The following is a 17,355-nucleotide window of genomic DNA, read 5'->3' on the forward strand; positions in this document are numbered from 1 at the left end:
TGGGTGACAAAGTGAGATTGTGTCTCAAAAAACAAACAAACAAAAATAGGCAGCCAGGCACGGTGGCACACGCCTGTAATCCCAGCACTTTGGGAGGCCAAGTTAGGCGGATCACGAGGTCAGGAGATGGAGACCATCCTGGCTAACACGGTGAAACCCCGTCTCTACTAAAAAATAGAAAAAAAAAGTAGCCGGGCGTGGTGGTGGGCGCCTGTAGTCCTAGCTACTCGGGAGGGTGAGGCAGGAGAATGGCGTGAACCCGGGAGGCAGAGCTTGCAGTGAGCCGAGATTGCGCCACTGCCCTCCAGCCTGGGCAACAGAGTGAGACTCCATCTCAAAAAAAAAAAAAAAAAGAAGGCTTCAGGAGGGCAGAGCATTTTATGCAATTGTTCATTAATTGACTCCTCCATTTGGCACAGATCACATGCCCAGTAGTTAATTGTTAATTGACGCACTGTCTGTGGAACAGCAGACTGGTCTCGTGAGCCAACACTCTCTGGGAACTGCCTCTACTAGACTCTGGCCAACTCCTGCGCTTGTAGTGGTATGCAAGACAAAATCTTCTGGTATGTTAAAAGCCCTGGTCAGAGCTTTAAGTAACCATCACTGACATGTAATGGTTTTGGTTTTGAAAGTGCTTTCATAGTGCTTTTTCATCTGTCCTCACAGCACCTCTGGGAGGTAGGTAGGACAGGTACAGTTAGTCTCATATTTCAAATGGGGCTCAGAGAGGGAAAAGGATTTCCCAGGATCACACAGCACCTTAGTAGCAAAACTTGGACTCAACCCCAACACTTAAAAATGAACAAAGCTGGCTGGGCGCGGTGGCTCATGCCTATAATCCTAGCACTTTGGGAGGCCCAGGCACACAGGTTGCCTGAGGCCAGGAGTTTAAGATCAGCCTGGCCAACATGACAAGACCCTGTCTCTTCTAAAAATACAAAAAATTAGCCGGGAGTGGTAGTGGGCATCTGTAATCCCAGCTACTCTGGAGGCTGAGTTAGGAGAATCACTTGAACCTGGGAAATGGAGGCTGCAGTGAGCTGAGATCACGCCACTACACTCCAGCCTGGGCAACGACAGTGAAACTCTGTCTCAAAAAAAAAAAAGAAAAATTTCCCTGTTTTTTTAATAGCTCATTTTAATGGCTGCATAATAGTTTATTACATAGTTATACCATAATTTGTATAATACTTTGTTGCCGTACATTTAGGTTAAACAATACTTACTTAGTTCCTACTATGAACAGGGGCCAAGTACTCGAGGCTGGGGCTCTCAGATGTGGCAATCGAATTGGAAAGTGGATATGGCAGGGCTGTGGTAAAATAAAATATAAAAGTAATAAATGATATTACCAAAGAAAAGGAAAGTTTTTCAAAATAAAAGAAAATCTAGACAGGCACAGTGGCTCACACCTGTAATCCCAGCACTTTTGGAGGCTGAGGCAGGAGGATCACTTGAGGCCAGGAGTTCAAGACCAGCCTGGGCAACACAGCAAGACCCCCCTCTCTACAAAAATTTAAAAAATTAGGCCAGGTGCCGTGGCTCATGGTGACTCATGCCTGTAATCCTAGCACTTTGAGAGGCTGAGAGGGGCAGATTGCCTGAGCTCAGGACTTCGAGACCAGCCTGGGCAACATGGCAAAACCCCATCTCTACTAAAAATACAAAAAATTAGCCAGGTGTGGCAGCACGTGCCTTTAATCCCAGCTACTCTGAAGGCTGAGGTAGGAGAATTGCTTTAACCCGGGAGGTGAAGGTCTCAGTGAGCTGAGATTACAACACTGCACTCCAGCCCGGGTGACAAAACGAGACTCTGTCTCCAAAAAAAAAAAAAAAAAAATTAGCTGGGCATGGTGGTGCATGCCTGTAATCCCAGCTACTCAAGAGCTAAGGTAGGAGGATCCCTTCAGCCCAGGACTTCGAAGATGCAGTGAGTCATGATCACACCACCGCACCCCAGCCTGGGTTACAGAGCTGGGTTTGTCTCTAAAAAACAAAGTCTAACCTAAATGCCATTATGTCATTTACATGTGTATAGATGTGTGTGTGTGTTTGCCTGGGAGGGGAGTCAGGCTGGGGCAGGCCAGGCCGCAGTCTGGGGACCTTCTGATTCCAGCAGGGATGTGGGCCGAGGGTCCCGCCTGGCTCATTTCTGAGTCTTGCTCCTCTGTCCTGGCTCTACAGACTCTTCCAGCTGGAGTTGGAGGCTGACGCCCTGGTGAATTTCCAGCAGTATTCTTCGCAGCTGCTACCCTTCTATGAGAGCTCCCCACAAGTCCTGCACACTGAGGTCCTGCAGCACCTGACCGATCTCATCCGTAACCACCCCAGCTGGTCAGTGGCCCACCTGGCCGTGGAGCTAGGGATCCGCGAGTGCTTCCATCACAGCCGTGTCATCAGGTGAGCAAGGGAACAAGACCATTTGGACAATGTGTGTGTACCAGCTTGTATGGGCAGTGGGGGCCACAGGCCTCCGTTCCCCTCCATAGTTTGACTTAAAAAGGAGCAGGGCGTGGCATGGTTGCTCACTAATGCAGTCCCAGCACTTTGGGAGGCTGAGGAGGGAGGATCATTTGAGGCTAGGAGTTCAAGACCAGCCTGGCAAAATAGCAAGACCTTGTCTCTACGAAAAAGTTAAAAAATTAGCTGTATGTGGTGGCATGTGTCTGTAGTCCTAGCCACTTGGGATGCTTCGGCAGGAGAATTACTTGAGCCCAGGAGTTAGAGGTTACAGTGAGCTATGATTGTACCACTGAACTTCAGCCTGGGCGACAGAATGAGACCTTGTCTCTAGAAAAAAAGAAAAAGAAAAAAAAAGGTGCTGCATTGCTACCAGATTAAAATGTAAGAAGGACAATGTAATGTTTCCGGAGTCCGGAGTGCTCACCAGGTGCCAGGTCTGTGGGAGCTGATTTCTACCCACCGTGAAATTGAATTTTCCCAACCCCCACAAGGTATTGGCATTTTATTTTATTTTATTGTTTTTAGAGATGGAGTCTTAGTCTGTCACCCAGGCTGGAGTGTAGTGGTGTGATCTCGGCTCACTGCAACCTCTGCCTCCTGGTTTCAGGCGATTCTCCTGCCTCAGCCTCCCAAGTAGCTGAGAGTATAGGTGTGTGCCGTCATGCCCAGGTAATTTTTGTATTTTTAGTAGAGACGGTGTTTCACCATGTTGGCCAGATTGGTCTCGAACTCCTGACCTCAGGTGATCTGCCCTCCTCGGCCTCCCAAAGTGCTGGAATTCCAGGCGTGAGCCACCATGCCCGGCCCACGTATTGTCATTCTAGAGAGAGCTAACAGGATTTGTGCAGGTCACTCAGCCAGAGAGGGTGAAAGAGGGGCTTGGATCCTTGGTGTCTGCTTCCAGGCTGCTCTTCTGGAAGCTGAAGGCCTCCTTTTATGAATCCATTCAGCCAGCAGATGGAGCACGGTTGCCCCTGGTGAGGGTACTGTGCCCACACTTGCACAGGACACCAGTTGGCCATCTTGTGCAGAGGTAGCCACACCTCCTCTGAGTCTCTACCCCAGATGGCTCAGTTAAGCTCCCAGGCCCAGAACTCAACCTCACTGCTGGCCGGGTGTGCTGGCTCCTACCTGTAATCCCAGCACTTTCAGAGGCTGAGGCAGACGTATCACTTGAGGTCAGGAGTTTGAGACCAGCCTGGCCAACATGGTGAAACCCTGTCTCTACTAAAAATACAAAAAATTAGCCAGGCGTGGTGGCGCATGCTTGTAATCCCAGCTACTCGAGAGGCTGACGCTTGAACCCGGGAGGCGGAGGTTGCAGTAAGCCGAGATTGCATCACTGCATTCCAGCCTGGGCAACAAGAGCGAAAGTCCATCTCAAAAATCAAAATAAAACAAAAACCCTCACTGCGCTTTAGTTTCCAGGCGTGCTGTTGGACAGCACCGTGTCTCATCTCACCACGGCTCTGTCCATTTCCTGGGGCAGGCACAGCAGGTTGTGTAGATAAGGATATTGACGCCAAGGAAGGTTAAGTGAATTGCCTGAGGCTAGTGAGATATCCGCATCTGCGACCCTTTCCTGTGCCACCACCCTGCCCACTTCCTGCTGGTGTGGCCCTGGGGTCCATCTCTTGTACAAGTGAGCAAACTGAACAAAAACCTGATACAGGTCACATCAGATATAAATACATTCAAATCAGCCCAACTAGCTAAGTGGTGGGAATGCTTTTGAGCTCAAATAAACTAGAATGTCTGAGTTTCCGACTTAGGTTCCGACTTAGGTTCCCCTGCCGCCTTGTGCCACACCTGCTCACCTCTGCTCACCCTGGCCCTTCCCTGCAGCTGTGCCAATTGCACGGAGAATGAGGAGGGCTGCACACCCCTGCACCTGGCCTGCCGCAAGGGTGATGGGGAGATCCTGGTGGAGCTGGTGCAGTACTGCCACGCTCAGATGGATGTCACCGACAACAAGGGAGAGACGGTCTTCCATTATGCTGTCCAGGGTGACAATTCCCAGGTGCTACAGGTGAGCAGGGGGAGGGGCAGGGTGACTGGTACTGATACCTCCCGGTGTCCACAGTTCCTTTTGGGCCCCTGGGCTCGGGTGTCACTCTTGGGCCTCTTACTGTCCCCCATTGGTCCTTGATGCCTGAGCTCCTTCATGGAGGGTGCAGACCCCTCCCTGGCTCTTCCCTCCCAGCGCTTTTCCAGGAGCCACCGTCCTCAGTTTCTTTGCTTGATAACCCTAGGGACAACCTCCAACCCAGCAAAATAAACCCAAGGCCCAGGTCCAGTCAGTCAGTTCAGTTCCACTTTTCCTGAGCACAGACTGTGAGCCAGATACCTGCCTGGAGGGGCTCGTGGGCCAGTGGGACCTGGGTTTAACCTTTTGCAAGCTTGTCCAACCTGCGGCCCTGCAGGCTTCACGCAGCCCAGGACAGCTTTGAATGTGGCCCAACACAAATTCATAAACTTTCTTAAAACATTATGAGATTCATGCACGGACCTTTTTTTTAGATCAGCTGTCATTAGCGGTCATGTATTTTATGTGTGATCCAAGACAATTCTTCCAATGTGGCCCAGGGAGGCCAAAATATTGGACACCCTTGTTTTACAGCAATTCAAACCAAGCAAACTGAGCTCTCTCCAGTTCCTGTAGGCATGTATGCCAGAGGCCTTCCTGTTAACGTTTTTGATTACCTGGGCAAAAGATGTGATTTTTTAATTGTGGGCAAGCTGGTGGGGTGATATTATTAAATAGCTATTTCATATATTAGATGGAACAGAAAAGACAGGATGTTGGATTATATTTTATTGTCTAGAATTAGAAAATTCTTCTAAAGATCATGTTCTCTCTGCCTTGGCATCAGAATGCAACCACGTTATTCCAGAAAATGTGGATTCCTTGTTTTTTGTTTGTTTGTTTTTTTGTTTTTGTTGTTGTTGTTTTTTTTTTTTGAGACAGAGTCTCCCTCTGTTGCCCAGGCTGGAGTGCAGTGGTGTGATCTCGGCTCACTGCAACCTCTGCCTCCTGGGTTCAGGTGATGCTCATGCCTCAGCTTCCTGAGTAGCTGGGATTACAGGCACGTGCCACCAAGCCTGGGTAATTTCTGTATTTTTAGTAGAGATGGGGTTTTGCCGTGTTGCCCAGGCTGGTCTCCAACTCCTGGCCTCAAGTGATCCACCTGCCTTGGCCTCCCAAAATACCAGGATTACAGATGTGAGCCACCACACCCGACCCAGAAAATGTGGATTCCATATCTTATGCTTCGTACTCTCAGGGAAGGGAATTCTCCACCCACAGTTGAACTCCACTTTCGCTGACAATCCTCTGCGTACCCAGCACGGTGCCGCGCAGACCCTGCCTCCACGCGGGGGCGCGCACACCCGCTTCTCAGTGGTCATGCACGACTGCAGCTGTCCTTTATTGGGTGCTGATTGGTGCCTGACCCTGAACTGAGTGTTGTATATATTCTAGTTAATTCTGAGAATACACTTATGGGGTGGAGGTCATTATTCCCCTTTCCTCTCCGAAGAAACTGAGGTTCAGTGTTAAGAAGTGTGCCCAGGGAGGACCACAAAGCTGAGAGGGTGGGGCTTGATCTTTCACTGGCCTCGATGCCAGCCCCTTGCTCTCCCTGCTGTGTCTCTGGCCTGCCTCCAGGCCCAGTGGGACTGCTGTGGGGTGACCCTGGTGTCACATAGGTGCACTGTGGTTGTAATGAATCTCATGGGGACAGCATTCAGCTAAAAGAGAGTAAAACCCTACTAGTGCTTTCTTTTTCTTTTTTTTTTTTTTTGAGACGGAGTCTTGCTTGTTGCCCAGGCTGGAGTGCAGTGGCCGGATCTCAGCTCACTGCAAGCTCCGCCTCCCGGGTTTACGCCATTCTCCTGCCTCAGCCTCCCGAGTAGCTGGGACTATAGGCGCCCGCCACCTCGCCCGGCTAGTTTTTTTTTGTATTTTTTAGTAGAGATGGGGTTTCACCATGTTAGCCAGGATGGTCTCGATCTCCTGACCTCATGATCCGCCCGTCTCAGCCTCCCAGAGTACTGGGATTACAGGCTTGAGCCACCGCGCCTGGCCGCTTTCTTTTTTTTGAGACAGGGTCTATCTAGCTCTGTCACCCAGGCTGGAGTATAGTGGCGCGATCATGGCTCACTGCAGCCTCGACCTTCTGGGCTCAGGTGATCCTCCCACCTCAACCTCCTGAGCAGCTGGGACTACAGGCTCATGCCACCACACAGGCTAATTTTTAAAAATTTTTTGATAGAGACGGGTCTCCCTGTGTTGCCCAGGGTGGTATCAAACTCCTGGTCTCAGGTGATCCTCTTGCCTCCCAACATGTTGGGATTACAGGTTTGAGCCACTGTGCCTGGCCTCTAGTTCTCTTTTTAATACTGCTGTTCTTTCATTGGAAACATAGTACCTGTGTGTAGAAAAACATCAATCAGGACAGAATGAAAAGCAAGAATCACTCCCGCCTGGACCACCAGTGCCCATCCTGAGATACGGCCACCTTTTAAGTTCCTTGACTCAGAAACGTTTCATGTGAGCCACAGTCATGCCAGGTCACCCCTTCCTTCCCATGGGAGGGAAGGCACTTGGCTTTCCTGGTGCTTCTCTTTACTTTTTTTTTTTGTTGAGACAGAGTTTTTGCTGTGTTGCCCAGGCTGGAGTAAAATGGCGCAATCTCAGCTCACTGTAACCTCTGCCTCCTGGGTTCAAGCAATTATCCTGCCTCAGCCTCCCGAGTAGCTGGGATTACAGGTGCCTGCCACCATGCCCAGTTAATTTTTGTATTTTTAGTAGAGATGACATTTCACCATGTTGGCCAGGCTGGTCTCAAACTCTTGACCTCGGGTGATCCACCCACCTTGGCCCCCCAAAGTGCTAGAATTACAGACGTGAGCCACTGCGTCCGGCCTCTTTACGTTCTTATTAGCATCCTATGGAGTCAAACTTCCCTTCCTCTTTCATCAGCTCCTTGGAAAGAATGTAGTGGCTGGCCTGAACCAGGTGAATAACCAAGGGCTGACCCCACTGCACCTGGCCTGCCAGCTGGGGAAGCAGGAGATGGTCCGCGTGCTGCTGCTGTGCAATGCTCGGTGCAACATCATGGGCCCCAACGGCTACCCCATCCACTCGGCCATGAAGTTCTCTCAGAAAGGGTAAGACCTCCCTCCCCACCGCATCTGCTGGCCTGCTGGGCTCCAGCTCTCCTATCACCTGTCCCATGCCTGAGGCAAGCAGTGTCCACCATAGATCTCAGCACCTCCAGCCTCACAGCAGAGGCCCCGGGTTCACAAGCCTCATTAGGCCGGCCTGGCCCGAAGAAAGTGCTCTGTCATTTTATTATGGGTAGGAATCTCGGTTCACAAGTTCAGCTGTGCAAGGAGGAGACTTTACAATTTTGCTGGCTGGGCGCAGTGGCTCACGCCTGTAATCCCAACACTTTGGGAGGCTGAGGCGGGCGGATCACCTGAGGTCGGGAGTTCGAGACCAGCCTGACCAACATGAATAAACCCATCTCTACTAAAAATACAAAATTAGCCGGGCGTGGTGACACACGCCTGTAATCCCAGCTACGTGGGAGGCTGAGGCAGGAGAATCGGTTGAACCCGGGAGGCGGAGGTTGCAGTGAGCTGAGATCACGCCCTTGTACTCCAGCCTGGGCAACAAGAGTGAAACTCCATCTCAAAAAAAATAAAAATAGAAATAAATTTCTGTAATGCACCTTAATTCCCAGGAGTGAATCTACCTGTTCAAAACTGGAGACAACCAATCTTAGCCCTCTTTGGGTCTCCTCTTTCCAGCTCCCCTCCAGGTGGTACTCCAGTTCTGGAGTCTGATGCAACCCCAAGGCCCAGCTGGCCCCTCCTCTAACCCAGCCCAGCCTGGTCTGAACAGCCCCTGATGGCTTCAGTGCTCCTTGGTTTCTTGTGTGCCCAGCTCAAAGCCTGGGAGATGCTTGGTAAGGTGGCCAAGGGCCCATCCACCTAGATGCCTCTTTCCTTTCTGGCTGGTGGCACCACTGGGAGGCAGGTGCAGGCCCAAGTTTTGGGAGCCTGGGAAATCCTGGTCTCAGGAAAATTATTTTCAAAAGGGTGGGGGGTGAGATAAAAAGGATAAAAGAGATAAATATCTCAAGTCTCAAAATACTATCTAGGCTGGGCGCAGTGGCTCGCACCTGTAATCCCAGCACTTTGGGAGGCCGAGGTGGGTGAATCACCTGAAGTCAGGGGTTCGAGACCAGCCTGACCAATATGGTGAAACCCTGTCTCTACTAAAAATACAAAAATTAGCCGGGTGTGGTGGTGTGTGCCTGTAGTCCCAGCTACTCCGGGAGGCTGAGACAGGAGGATTGCTTGAACCCAGGAGGCAAAGAAAGAAAGAAAAAATACTGTCTAGAAGGAACAATATCTAGAGTGAATGAATGAGCCAGTGAGTCCTTCGATCCTGGCACTGTGCTAAAGCACTGGCCTCACCGAAATGAATAAGCCACTCCAGGACAGGAGACAGCCCAGCCATCCAGAACCTCACAGTGCAGTGCCAGACAAGCAGTGAGAAGGCACGGGCGGGCAGCACTCAGGCAGGGAGGCTGGCACTCGTGCCTGTCCTCGGGTTATTCCTTCCTCTGGGAGCTGCATCCGCCTTGCTAGCCCCATGGGGCATTGCTAGCCCTTCTAAGGGCTGGACCAAGCCTGGACAAACCCTCCTTTCCTTGAGTCTCCCAAGCACAGCCAAAATGAGCTAGAACTTTCAGAAATACTTGACCAAACGGAGAAGATACCAACACTCCCAGCCCCGAAATCAGGTTCCCCAGTTGCAGGTTGTGACCTGATTGGACACCCGGTGACAGGTGATGCTCTTCTCTACCTAAAGGGCTGGCACATGACCCCACTCTTGCTTGGCTCCAGCCACCCTGAGCTGTACTGGGCAGGAGCTGTAATTGGCCAGTTTTCTCTCTCTTCAAACAACCTCAGCCCTCACCAGTCCGTCTCTGTCGCCACACAGGCCATCCTGGGTGGGTCCAGCGCCCCATCACATAAGAGGATCTTTGCAAAGAAGACAAAGGAAGAGGCTCCTACCTTGAGTGGAGCAGGGAGATCCCTTATCCACATGGCAGCCAGCACAGCTCTACTCCAAGATTCACACAGCCTCAGTGTTACTGACAAGTGGTTCCCTCACGGCTCAGACTAGGAGCCCCCTTGCTGTTTTTCTTTTTCTTTTCTTTGTTTTTTTTTTTTTTTTTTGGAGACAGAGTTTCACTCTGTCACCCAGGCTGGAATGCAATGGCATAATCTTGGCTCACTCCAACCTCTGCCTCCCAGGTTCAACCAATTCTCCTGCCCCAGCCTCCCGAGGAGCTGGGATTACAGGTGTGCGCCACCATGCCCAGCTAATTTTTGTATTTTTAGTAGAGATGGGTTTTTACCACGTTGACCAGGCTAGTCTTGAACTCCTGACCTCAGGTGATCCACCCACCTTGCCTTCCCAACATGCTGGGATTACAGGCATGAGCCACCATGTCCAGCCACCTCTGCTGTTTTTCAATGCAGCTGACCTTTCCCACAAAGCTGGGTTTGTGCCTTCGGTTCTCAGATGATTAAGCCCCTGCTGGGGAAGGGAAACACATAATCCCAGACAGTGAGTTGGAGGCTGAGACTGAGGATGCCAGGGTTCTGCACTAGGAGCTCAGAGATGGCCGCTCAGGCAGCTGGAGTTCAGGGAAGGCTTGGAGGCAGCAGAGCTCAAGCCAAGCCATGGACCCCAGCTGGAGCTGGCCACTGGGGTGAAGACTTGGGGGGCTCCAGAAGGCCTAGGGAAAGAAGCTGCGCCTGACTCCATGTGCCTAGTGCTGAGCACCAAGCCCTGGCATAAGGGCTGTAGGGAGCTGGGCATCATAAATCCTGGGCATGTGCTGGGCACCCCTAATAATGGAGAAGAGCAGCTGAACACTAGTGCTGTCCCAGCCACCGGCTTAACCTTCATATGGGCTATTTCACTACAGCCCAGACAGCCGATGTATTTTATTCCCCTTTTAAAGATGAGGGCCAAGTGTGGGTGGCTCATGCCTCTAATCCCAGCACTTTGGGAGGCTGAGGCAGGAGGATGGCTCGAGCCCAGGAATTTGAGGCTACGGTGAGCTATGATCATGCCATTACCCTCCAGCCTGGGTGACAAAGGGAAATCCTGTCTCAAACAAACAAACAAACAAAAAATAGTTGAGGAAACCAAGACTTAGAGAGATTAAATAACTTGCTCAAAGTCAGGCAGTCAGTAAGTGCCAGACCTGGAAATTAAACCCATGTGGGCTGTCCTGGTAATTGCACTAAAAAAAAAAATTTAAAAATTAAAAAATTTTAAAAAACAGCTTTATTGAGATATAGTTCCTATTCCATGCAGTCCACCTATGGAAAGTACACAATGGTTCTGATATGTTATGTTGATTTTTCCAATTGTGGTAAATTATATATAACAAAATTTGCCATTTTAACCACTTTTGTTTTTTGTTTTTTTTGTTTTTGAGACGGAATTTCACTCTTGTTGCTCAGGCTGGAGTGCAATGGTGTGATCTTGGCTCACCACAACCTCCACCTCCCGGGTTCAAGTGATTCTCCTGCCTCAGCCTCCCGCGTAGTAGCTGGGATTACAGGCATGCACCCCCATGCCCAGCTAATTTTGTGTTTTTTAGTAGAGACGGAGTTTCTCCATGTTGGTCAGGCTGGTCTCCAGCTCCTGACCTCAGGTGATTCACCCACCTCTGCCTCCCAAAGTGCTGGGATTACAGGCGTGAGCCACCACACCTGGCCCATTTTAACCACTTTTAAGTACATAATTCAGTGGTTTTAATCACATTTACCATGTTGTCTAACTATCACCCCTATTTCTAAAACTTTTCTTTTCACCTCAAACAGAAACTCTGTAACCATTGGTAACTCCCCATTCTCTCCTCCCCACAGCCCCTGATAACCTCCCATATCCTGTCTGTCTCTCAGAACTTGCCTGTTCTAGAACCTCAGTGAAATCATACAGTATTTGTCCTTTTGTGCCAGGCTTATTTCACTTAGTATGATATCTTCAAGGTTCATCCATGTTGTAGCACGTATCAGAATTTCCACTCTCTTTTTTTTTTTTTTTTTTTTTTGCTATACTTTAAGTTCTAGGGTACATTTGCACAACGTGCAGGTTTGTTACATATGTATACATGTGCCATGTTGGTGTGCTGTACCCATTAACTCATCATTTACATTAGGTATATCTCCTAATGCTATCCCTCCCCCCTTCCCCCCATCCCACAATAGGCCCCGGTGTGTGATGTTCCCCTTTCTGTGTCCAAGTGTTCTCATTGTTCAATTCCCACCTATGAGTGAGAACATGCGGTGTTTGGTTTTCTGTTCTTGTGATAGTTTGCTGAGAATGATGGTTTCCAGCTGTATCATGTCCCTACAAAGGACACAAACTCATCCTTTTTTATGGCTGCATAGTATTCCAATTTCCTTTCTTTTTAAGGCAGAACACTATTTTGTTTATCCGTTCAGTCCTTCACTGATAGACGCCTGGGTTGTTTCCACCTTTTGTCTGTTGTGAAGAATGCTGCTGTGTACATGGGTCTGTTCAAGTCCCTGTGTTCCGTCCTTTGATACTCCCGACCTCAGGTGATCTGCCTGCCTCAGCCTCCCAAAGTGTTGGGATTACAGGCGTGAGCCACTGCACCCAGCCAGAAAAATTGTAAAGTCTCCTCCTTGCACAGCTGAACTTGTGAACCGAGATTCCTACCCATAATAAAATGATGGAGCACTTTTTTTGGGCCAGGCCGGCCTAATGAGGCTTGTGAACCCGGGGCCTCTGCTGTGAGGCTGGAGGTGCTGAGATCTATGGTGGACACTGCTTGCCTCAGGCACTGAGTGGAAAGCAATTGTGCTCTTTCCCCTCTGTCATACTGCTTCCTATAGCATACAGGTCACTGTGTGGCTCACTGACAGTGTGGTAAGGAGGTGGAGGGTGGCTGTGTGCCAGGCACAGAACTGGACTCTGAAATGCCTGGTCTTCCTGGGGCTTTACTTCAAGCCCATGTGACTCTAAAGCCAGCACCAGGGAGGGTGATCGTTGCTGGTGGCAGTCATTAGGAAGGCTTCCTGGAGGAGGAGGTTAGTTGTGCCTTGAGGGGCTCAGTACAGCCTTAACATACCATGGTAAGTGTGCTGGTTGGGTTTGCTAAGCTTGGTTTGCAGTGATGCTCTCTGTAAGCAGTAGATGAAACTCCAAGTCCTGGCTTCATTCCGTGCCATGCAGACCCCAGCCTTTGCTCACCAGCCGGGGCCCCTGTCTCCCCAGGTGTGCGGAGATGATCATCAGCATGGACAGCAGCCAGATCCACAGCAAAGACCCTCGTTATGGAGCCAGCCCCCTCCACTGGGCCAAGAATGCAGAGGTGAGTGGAGCCTGAGGTGGGTGGGGCAAGGGGCCAGGCCCTGCAGGTCCTCAGGGCCCGCAGGAAGCAGGTTCCCGAGAGGACCCTGAGGCTAGCACTTGGGGGCTGACCGTGCTGTGGATCTGCGGGCAGAGAAGTCCATGAAGAGCTGGGATCCTGGCAGGGCTCTGCTGCTCTCTGGCTGGGCGGCGGGATCCGCCCTGTGCCTCAGTTTCCTCATCCATGAATTCTGCTTTGGAGATGTGGTGAAGTCAGCGAGGTAGTGCATGACAAAACTTGGCACAAATTGTAAAGTGCTTCCCAAATAGAAGGTAGCATAATGATGATTGTATTATTAGTCAGGGTTCTCTAGAGGGCCAGAATTAATAGGATAGATATATGTATATAAAGGGGGGTTTATTAAGGAGCATTAACTCACACGATCACAAGGTCCTACAATAGGCCACCTGCAAGCTGAAGAGCAAGGAAGCCAGTCCAAGTCCCAAAGCTGAAGGACTTGGAGTCCGATGTTGGAAGACAGGCAGCATCCAGCACAGGAGAAAGATGTAGGCTGGGAGGCTAAGCCAGTCTGGCCTTTTCCCATTTTTCCGCCTGCTTTATATTCTGGCCGCACTGGCAGCTGATTAGATGGTGCCCACCCAGATTAAGGGTAGGTCTGCCTTTCCCAGGCCACTGACTCAAATGTTAATCTCCGTTAGCAGCACCGTGTCAGACACACCCGGGATCAATACTTTACATCCTTCAATCCAATCAAGTTGACACTCATTAACCATCACGATGATGGTGATGGTGGTGGTGGTGCTGGGTCTAGCTGCACACACAGGGAGCCTGGCTGGGCATCTCCTCTGAGGTCGTCCCCTAAGCTAAGCTCTGTCCTGGGAGGATGGAGGCCTCTGGTCTCATCACCAGGAAGCACAGCTCAACAGGGCACGGGATGGCCCAGAGTTCATGGCCTACTTCTCAATGTGATGGGCCAGGAGGGAGAGCACTGCCAGCCTCGGGGGTACCTCTGCGTTCCAGGAACTGGACACGGAGTCAGGCCCTTCCGTGTAGATTTGGTCACTCATTGTCATCACATGCTGTGAGGTGGGGACTTGAATTCCCCCTTCACAGAAGAGAGACCTGAGATGCACATGGCTATAGTGACCCATCCAAGTGCAGGCAGCTGGGATGAGTGGAGCTGGGCTTTGGGCTTAGGTCTGTGACTCCAAAGCCAGGCTCCCCTCCCTGGTCCCAAGGCTCTCCCAGGGATGTGTACTGCCAAGAGCTTGTGAGAGGTGATACTTTTGCAGAGTCCCAGGGAGGGATGCAGGGAGCGGGGTGCTTCAGGACAGGCCCCAGAGGAGCCTTTACGAGGAGAGATGGGTTCTGTTGGCGCTAGGAAAGGACCAGAAGCCTCTTAAAACAGTCAGCACATCTTTGGCTTTTTGTCTCTGGTCTTGGGATGCTGATGGTGTGGGAGGCAGTCTAGGCGCCCCTAGAACTGGAGCCTGCCCCTGGAGTCTTGTTGCTAGTGCTTTCCAACATCCCAGTACCTGTAGGCCTCTCAGAGAGGACGTCACGTGTCACGGAGTACGGCAGCTCCCTGGGTGCCTGTGCTAACTCGGCCAGACCGTCTCCCGCAGATGGCCCGCATGCTGCTGAAACGGGGCTGTAACGTGAACAGCACCAGCTCCGCGGGGAACACGGCCCTGCACGTGGCAGTGATGCGCAACCGCTTCGACTGCGCCATAGTGCTGCTGACCCACGGGGCCAACGCGGATGCCCGTGGAGAACATGGCAACACCCCGCTACACCTGGCCATGTCGGTGAGCCCGGGACCGCGTGTCCTGCCTTGTGGGGCCCCGGTGGGAATGCAGGAGGGCTGTCCAGGCTGGAGCACTCCTCCCCCATTGTCTCCCACCTATCCTCAGCTGCTCCAAATCATCTTCCCACCCACAGCTCAGTTCAGACCCTGACTCCTTCCTCAGGAAGCCCTCCAAGTCCCCCTCTCAGCCCGAAATAACGTCACCTCCTGTGTGCTTTGGTACCTTTTCCACCTGTGCCCCTATTTGGCACTTGCATGGCATGAGAGGGAAAAATGACAGCTCTGGCCACAGACTGGCCCTGGGCAAGCCATGTCACCTGTCAGCCTCGATTTCCTCATCTGGAAAATGGTGGTGTCAATACTTACCTGGAAGAGTTGTGGAAAAGTTACGGTGGACACTCGGTCACTCTCTACAGAATGTCTAAGTGACACACACACTACCTGGCCCGAGTGAGCATCCTGCTTCCCTTCACTGGTCCGCATATTGCTCTCATCTCCCCTGGGAGGCTGTAAGATCCTGGCAGGCAAAGCCTGAGTCTGCAGCCCAGCAGCCTGTGGCAGGTGCCAGGCACCTTCGTTGGTTTATTACAGAACATGGTTCCATGCCCTCAAAGCCCTTACTGTCTGGTTAGACAACTAGAGTATGAACATATTAAACCTAGCAGAGGAGGATGTTATTATGTTACAGACACGTGTGTGCACGTATTCTTTTTTATTGAGATGGAGTCTTACACTGTCGCCCAGGCTGGAGTGCAGTGGCGCAATCTCGGCTCACCACAACCTCCACCTCCCGGGTTCAAGTGATTCTCCTGCCTCAGCCTCCTGAGTAGCTGGGACCACAGGCACGCACCACCATGCCCAGCTAATTTTTGCATTTTTAGTAGAGATGGGGTTTCACTACGTTGGCCAGGCTGGTCTTGAACTCCTGACCTCATGATCCACCCTCCTTGGCACCCCAAAGTGCTGGGATTACAGGCATGAGCCACTGCGCCTGACTGTGTGCACGTATTCTATAGCAATATGATATGTACATAAGTCTGTTTACCGAGTCTCAGTGACGGAACATGAGAGACCCGCGGGACTCTGAAAGAAGTCGATTAAGGACACATTCAAGGACATCCTGTTTTATACCAAAGGTCAAAACTTGGAAGAGATGTTGTTGCCTAAAAGGCTGAAACTGTAAATACTTTCAATTTTGAAATTGGAGCTTTTTAGCATGGGTTGGGCCCTTGGAATGATCTAGTTCAGCAGTTCTCAAGTTTTTTGGCCTGTTTGAACCCTTTATACTCTCAAAAATTATGGAGGAACACAAAGGTTTTTTAATCATCTGGATTTTCTTTATCTATATTTACCATATTAGAAATTTAAAGTGTGAAATTTTCAAAATATTAATTCATTTAAAAATAACAATAATAAATATTTACACCTACTATGTACCCACAAAAATTAAAATTAAATTAAAAAAAAACTTAAAAAATAACTGGCCTGGTGCAGTGACTCGTGTACACCTATAATCCCAGCAATTTGGGAGGCTGAGATGGGCAGATCACCTGAGGCCAGGAGTTCGAAACCAGCCTGGCCAACATGGTGAAACCCCATCTCTACTAAAAATACAAAATTAGCTGGGCATGAGACCTCTGAAGGAGTATCATGCTTTCACAGGGGTCCCCCAAGTCTTACTTTAGGAACTGCTGATATACTTTGGTCATCTTCATACTATCTTCACAGTTTTTGGCATATTCATCAAGCACCTTTATAATTATGTACTTAATCACCTCTTCAAATTGGCTTACTTTTATTTATTTATTTATTTAGAGACAGAGTTTCGCTCTTGTTGCCAGGCTGGAGTACAATGGCGCGATCTTGGCTTACCGCAACCTCTGCCTCCCGGGTTCAAGCAATTCTCCTGCCTCAGCTTCCCAAGTAGCTGGGGTTACAGGTGTGTGCCACCACGCCCGGCTAATTTTGTATTTTTATTAGAGACAGGGTTTTTCCATGTTGGTCAGGCTGGTCTCAAACTCCCAACCTCAGGTGATCCACCCGCCTCACCTCACAAACTGCTGGGATTATAGGCGTGAGTCACCACGCCCAGCCTAGCTTATTTTTAAACTGACTTAAATTTATTTTGAGAGAAATGTTTTATCACTACCATAAATGGCCATCCATCCATCCAGTGCCAACCATAAAAGGTAATCAAGGCCGGGGGCGGTGGCTCACGCCTGTAATCCCAGCACTTTGGGAGGCTGAAGTGGGTGAATCACGAGGTCAGGAGTTCAAGACCAGCCTGGCAAACATGGTGAAACCCCATCTCTACTAAAAATACAAAAAATTAGCTGGGCGTAGTGGTGGGCGCCTGTAATCCCAGCTACTCAGGAGGCTGAGGCAGGAGAATTGCTTGAACCTGGGAGGCAGAGGTTGCAGTGAGCTGAGATCGCACCACTGCACTCCAGCCTGGGTGATAGAGTGAGACTCCATCTCAAAAAAAAAAAAAAAAGGTAACAACAACAAATCACAGTTAATGCTGAAAACGCACACATATTTATAGCCATAGAAGTCCTAATAGAACATTCTAATAGAAGAACTGTTTGGAAAACTCCATTCTAGACCCACAGCTTCATCCTCTAGGCAGGGAAATCAGGTCCC

General features: G+C 50.3%; 1 protein-coding gene across 4 annotated transcripts in view; it reads left to right on the top strand.

Annotated features, from left to right (window-relative positions):
- Nucleotides 1–17,355, top strand: part of PLA2G6 (phospholipase A2 group VI) — a 71,911-nt gene that overhangs the window by 35,927 nt on the left and 18,629 nt on the right. For all 4 annotated transcript variants that reach the window (XM_038007448.2, XM_038007450.2, XM_038007447.2 and 1 more), the window contains exons 3-7: nt 2,188–2,403; nt 4,312–4,495; nt 7,451–7,638; nt 12,809–12,905; nt 14,531–14,713. In XM_038007448.2, coding sequence (XP_037863376.2) covers nt 2,188–2,403; nt 4,312–4,495; nt 7,451–7,638; nt 12,809–12,905; nt 14,531–14,713 — 868 coding nt within the window. The remainder of the gene's footprint in view (nt 1–2,187; nt 2,404–4,311; nt 4,496–7,450; nt 7,639–12,808; nt 12,906–14,530; nt 14,714–17,355) is intronic.

Source organism: Chlorocebus sabaeus, chromosome 19 (assembly GCF_047675955.1).
Source record: "Chlorocebus sabaeus isolate Y175 chromosome 19, mChlSab1.0.hap1, whole genome shotgun sequence".
NCBI lineage: Eukaryota > Metazoa > Chordata > Mammalia > Primates > Cercopithecidae > Chlorocebus > Chlorocebus sabaeus.